This window comes from Terrapene carolina, unplaced genomic scaffold (assembly GCF_002925995.2).
Source record: "Terrapene carolina triunguis isolate 2854851 unplaced genomic scaffold, T_m_triunguis-2.0 Scaffold199, whole genome shotgun sequence".
Lineage (NCBI taxonomy): Eukaryota > Metazoa > Chordata > Testudines > Emydidae > Terrapene > Terrapene triunguis.
Genome location: NW_020664550.1, coordinates 1,143,696 through 1,149,842, shown reverse-complemented (window position 1 = coordinate 1,149,842; position 6,147 = coordinate 1,143,696). Strand labels below are relative to the sequence as shown.

The window sequence follows — 6,147 nt, the reverse complement described above, 5'->3', positions numbered from 1 at the left end:
ATGTGGAATCAAGGAAAGCTGCAAGTAGATGAATTTTGGCTGGTTTCGATTTCATCGTTGCACCAGTGGTGGGTAATATTTTCCTAAGATAGCTCAGCTTTAGTAGAGAATAAGCACAACATTGACAGCATGTAGAAATTAGGCAAAATGCAGGAGTCTAGGCTGCATTTCAGTTGCAGGTGCTTGGCTCATTCGAATCCAAAATACACGGTGAAATTCAACAGCTGCAAACACTGCTCTGTTCAAAAGAGCATTAATGTGGTCTAATATCATGACTTTGTTATATCCACAGGCACTGTTGTCCAAATTGGCTTTGGGCCTCAACTACGAACAGGGATGAAAAATGCTGCCTTTATTCCTGACCTCTGGGTACACCTGCCAACTCATCTCCATCTACTTTGGTTCCCCTAAATAGTGCAGTTTCCCAATATAAACAAAGCTAAAGGGACACAAGCTATGATGATCACAAAATACCTGTGCAGTACATAAGAAAACTATAGGTGAAGCTGCGGACTCCTTGGAGACAGCGGAGCTTGAAAGACTCAGACTATGTTTACATTACAAAATTCCTTCAGTATAACTTACATCGCTCACAGGTGTGAATAAGCCATCCTCCTGAGTGACATAAGTTATACCGACCTAAGCGCCGGCGTAGACATTGCTAGGTCAGCAGGAGAGCTTCTCCTGCCGACATAGCTACGGGCCTCTCGCAGAGGCAGGAGTTATTAAGCCGATGGGAGAGTTCTCTCTTGTCAGACCGCTGTAAATGATGTAGTGTAGACAGCCTCAGAGAGGTACATGAAAATTTAAATCTCTGGATTCATAAGAGTCAACAACTTTAACAGCAAATATAACCCTTAACACAATATCATAACAGCAGTGTATTTACATGAAACTGACCGATTTGTGTTGCTGGCATTGTAGGACAGAAACTCTATTTTTGGAGCAGAGAGGGAACAGTTCAATGTTCACACACACAATTATCTTTACTGATACGGTTGTTGACAGTGAAATATTTTTATTTTGGACTTGTGAACTCATCTGCCGTTAGGACTGTTTAGACAGGAAACCAATAACTACTAAATAAGCAAGAGTAAAAAAAGTCAGAATTTTTATTACAAATTTGTTTCAATGTTTGTGATACTGCCTTGGTTACTGATTGTTACAGAAGAAATCACCAGCTTTTTCCTTTTTATATAAACAAAGTAATACTGTAACTTAAGAAACACTAACCAGAATCTTGTCTATAAAAAAAAAATCCTTGCAAGACTATGCATAACAGCAAATAGTTTAAACAAAAAAACAAAAACAAAACAGAAGAACTCAAGAGTTTTTATATGGTTGACTGGCCCTTTGAACTGTATTCTGTATTCCTCATCTGGAAGTTTTACTGCAGTAAAATTTTCTAGTTATTGGTAGATTTGTAGTAATCCAAGTTTCACAATTTAAAAATGTGTAACTAAATCTAACATAATCTGAGTCCCATGGCTACAGACCAAAGATCTCTGACATTAAGCAATAATGTGGGGGAAAGAGAGAGAGGTCAGTTGGCACAGAATCATGCAAAAAGAGTACAAAGTTGTAATAAGCACCGATGAGATGAAAATCCAGTCTCTTTGCTTAAAAACAGTTTCCTACCATATTTCTGCTTGAACAGCTATACAAGCCTGCATAGATGGGGCATAACTTTGTTAATTATTATTATTTTTTTTTAGAAACTTTGGTCTCACATTAAAACACCCAACAAACTTAAGCTAAAGTATCCCAACCACCATGGACGGGACAATCACATTAGCAGAAACAGTTTCACAAAGCATCGTTTAAGACTGATTGCCTAACATAGCAAAGCCTGAGTTTAGATGGGGCCTTTGAACCCGAGTTTGTTTTGCAGAAGAACTAAACTGAGGTTAACAACAAGCTTGCTTTTTTGTTTTAAGTGCCTTGTGTGTCAGAGAGGCAGCTCTGAAAACACATTTGCACAGTCAGATTGTTTTCCTGTTTGGCTGAGTTTTTAAACAGTTCTCAAGCAAAGACCATTGTTTGTTGCACTGGGTTGATTTTTGACACTTATTTTTTCTATTGCGCCTATTGAGCAGTTACCAAACAGTGAATTATGTGTGAAAACAAAAAAACAAACCTGTGCACATACCAACATTCCACGGCTCTTGGGCAGATCTTTAGGGCTTGCATATGAGAAACCTTTAAAGGATTTCAAGCTTTTTGCTTATTTTTGAGAGGCAGTTACTTATGCAAAATTAAGAGGCCCAGGCATTGTAGAGCTGCTGCTGAATATCAGGTTAAAGCGCATCACCACATGTGATGAAATCTATTCCTCCAGGCAACGTAGCCTACTGGATAGGATGCTGGACTTAACTCAGGAGAGCTGGGTTCAATTCCTGGCTCTGCTACTAGTTTACTGTGCCATTATGGGCAAGTCACTTCCTTTCCTGTGCATCAGTTTCCCATCTGTAAAATGGGAATGTTAATAGTGACCTCCTTAGTAAAGCACTTTGAGATCTATGGATGCTGAGTGCTAGGTATTATTAATTATGATCATCAGAGGAATGCTGTCAAGATCAACCCTTTTAAAAACAAGACCTTTTACTTTTCCTATTTAATCTTCTAGACTTCTAAAAATAGAATTTTTAAAATCCAATTTACTTATATTTTAGGCTGTTTACTTAAAAAAAAATAATATATGGAGATATACCTATCTCATAGAACTGGAAGGGACCCTGAAAGGTCATTGAGTCCAGCCCGCTGCCTTCACTAGCAGGACCAAGTACTGATTTTGCCCCAGATCCCTAAGTGGCCCCCACAAGGATTGAACTCACAACCCTGGGTTTAGCAGGCCAATGCTCAAACCACTGAGCTATCCCCCTCCCATATTATACTTTGTTTGGACAATAAAATTAAACTGGTCAGTTCCACTTCATTGCTGGTTAGTTCCCCTTTCCAGTTTTCACATACCTTCTGCACAGTTTGGGTTCACTGTGAATCCTGACCGCAAGTGATGGAATATTTAAATGCATTTAACACAACAAAATCCTTGAATTTTGCTTGTGTCCTATTCTCATATGGATTTTATCCTTTAACAAAATGCTGGGCCTAAATTCCTTATCACTCATCATTTATATAGAACTTTTAAAGTCCAAAGTACATTACAAGCATTCATTAATCTTCAGCTCTTTGTGGTAGTAGGGTAATTAGTCCCATTTTTATATATAAAATGAAGGGTGAAGTAGTTTACTAAAGGCCACAGAAAAGAACACTCCCATAGCAAGCAATGGATCCCATATGTTCCTGGCTCACAGTCCTGTGTTCAGATCACTCTCTTATTTGACAGTAGCCCTTTAATATCCTTCCCCCAAACAGCCTTCTTATTGAATCTGCCACAGAAAAATGCCACCCCTGTTTCAGAGGATTCATTTTGCCCTTATTTGAAGTTAGGATTAAAAACCCACTCCATCAATTCATCCCACTCCATGTAACCACTGCTTTACTGGGCTGAGATCCATATTAACTCCTTTATTGGAAACTGCCAAACATGTGCTTTTATGAAACAATCTGATTTTTTTTTTGCCCAAAAGTCAGTCAGCAGCCATGATCACATGTAGAATATGCAGGGAGAATAACAGGCATCAAAAGGGCAAAGAGGAGTTTTCTCCATTATTTCCTTCTGACCAGTTAAGTCCCTTTCTTTGCTTTTCCTAGGATCACTAAAAGCAGCAGTTGGGCTTTCACTCAGCCACACCACGACTTCCACCAAAGACTTTACTCACCACTGCAGAATGGTTGCAAGGAAGTAATTCATCAGCATTTGTAAAGCTATTTGAGATCACAGAATGGAAGGTGCTATAAAAGCAAAGAGTACTGTTGTTCTACAACACAAGAGGGTTTACAACCTTTTTCTCATTCACCGCTGGATGCCCTAATAAAGTGGCATCAAAAGAGTTATATATACGGGGTAGAGGGACAAAAAGGGATAACTGGCAAAAGGCAATTGGACAATTCTTGAGACAGAGCAGAAGGCAGGGACAAACTAAGCACTGCAATCAATGTACACGCATGAAAGCTGTGCTACAGAATCTCCCAAATTCACACCAATCCACTTTGCAGATCAGGCAACACCACAGTGGTTGCTAATAGGTATTTTGGCTACCCGCAAGTGTCCTCTTTCAACCCAAGGGTGATTGTCACAGCTGACAAAGGGTCCTGGGCATTTCCACAACAGATAAATTAGTCCTACGCAGATCTGGAGTGTGAAATAACGAGGAGTTACTGTAACGCCATGTCAGGAATCAGGAGACACGCAAAGCGCCAGATCTTCACTTTCAGAACAAAGAAGGTCACTATAACTGTCCCTTCTGGAACAATTCCTCTATGTGTAGCTGGGAGTTAGTGGTATATATTGAAATATTACCTTTCCCCCTCAAGTCCAGTCACTTGTTACAGAAGTAAGTGGAGCGCTCTTACTTCAGAGGTGTTAACCCAAACCATGCAGCTGAACAAAACGATACGAGCAGCAGATAGCTTTAGGGGGCCACGGTGTTGGAATAAAGAGGAATTCTCCCACAGTCATTGACAGCAATGCTTTACTGAGAATCAGTGTGTGCTGAACAGGAGACAATTCATCACTTAATACAGCCAATATCAGTGAAAAAGACATTCCCTTTTGCTCTGATGCAGACGGAGAAGGGAGCATAGCTAACAGCACCCCCAGCCAGGTGGGGAAGCATCTTTTATGTTAATATAATCCCCGCGGCCAGAAACAGAGAGGTCTCCATCACCCGTGGACGACGCCATCATCTTTTCAATAAGGACTCTAGGAAACAACACACATGTTGTAACAAGCAGCAAGAGACTACACCCCTACAGTCTGGTACACAACTGGATACAGCCACCATTCCTGTGGGAGAACCAACACCCACCAGGACAGAGCTGGCTGCTGTGGACTTAAAGGGACAATACTAGGTAATACAAATAAGAACTCTTAATCCAGTTCCCCGGGGGCAAGCGTTCCCAGCACAAACAGCACTATCAGGGACACTAGCTGGCTGATAAGCTGGCAGCATCACTAGAGAGGCCAGAGACTGAATGAACCATGGAGACTGAAGTACCCTCCCCACCTCTGGAGGTGAGCCCCTCCTGTTCCGGATCAAGGCATAGCAGCAGGCTTGGATGGGAAAGTCTGCGTTTTCCTGCCATAGCCATTATATGAGCAGAGAGCTTCGGTGCCCAGGAATGAGAACCCAACACCTTTTCATAAGCCCTAGGAAAAGTAGAAGGGCCAAGTTCTCTGCTGGGATAACTCCACTGAAGGATGACTATGTTACAAACAGATCTCCAGTCTCTTACACCCCACTCCTATTCTCCCAATAGAGACCGGCAGATAAAAAAGATCTGCTGTATTTTGTTAAACCCTGTATTTCCCAATGCCTGTCACAGCTTAGACATGGGCAGGATAACTTCTGACCTTTCCGGCTGCAGTTTCCCTTCAGACTGACTTGCACATTATTACTGCTCTTTGGTAAATGCCAACAGAGTGCCCAGTTCCTTAATAGGTTAACCCTTTAGAGCAGCGATTCTCAGACCTCAGTGGTTCAGGAGCCAAATTAGTGATCAACATTATCCCAAAGAGCCACAGTCATGTGAATTCATTGTTTCATTTACTATTTTTTATAGAGAGAGAGCAAAATGACTGACCAACTATTATGTTATCAACAACAATTGGTTAATAACATAGTAAAAGCATCCTGATTGGTTAATAATTAAATCACATGGTGTTTTAATATCATGTGCAGCAAGGAGCTGCAGGAGACACATTAAAGAGCCACTTGCGGTTTCTGAGCCTCAATCTGAGCATCCCTGCTTTAGAGGCACTCTGAGAAGCCATCAGACCTACCTCATAGACTCGTTAATATTCTTGTTTTCCTTGACAGATGTTTCAGTCCAGCCAGAGAAACCGTTCCCTTTGCTGAACCGATCAATCTCTTCCCTGGTCACTGCCCACGAGGAAAGGTCGCACTGTAAAACAAGAGTCAGTCACTTCAGGGCCGGCTCTGGCTTTTTCGCCGCCCCAGGCGAAAAAGCCTCCGGCCGCCCCCCCCCGGGAGGGCGGCCGGAGCCCCCCCCCGCGGGGGGGGG

General features: G+C 41.8%; 1 protein-coding gene across 1 annotated transcript in view; it reads right to left on the bottom strand.

Annotated features, from left to right (window-relative positions):
• Nucleotides 1–3,571: 3,571 nt before the first annotated feature.
• LOC112118423 (ras-related protein Rab-7L1) overlaps nucleotides 3,572–6,147 on the bottom strand; it is a 17,450-nt gene continuing 14,874 nt past the window's right edge. Inside the window, exons 2-3 of the mRNA XM_026655249.1 lie at nucleotides 5,906–6,027; nucleotides 3,572–4,825 (exon numbers count right to left, since the gene is read on the bottom strand). Coding sequence (XP_026511034.1) covers nucleotides 4,708–4,825; nucleotides 5,906–6,027 — 240 coding nt within the window. The 3' untranslated portion in view covers nucleotides 3,572–4,707. The remainder of the gene's footprint in view (nucleotides 4,826–5,905; nucleotides 6,028–6,147) is intronic.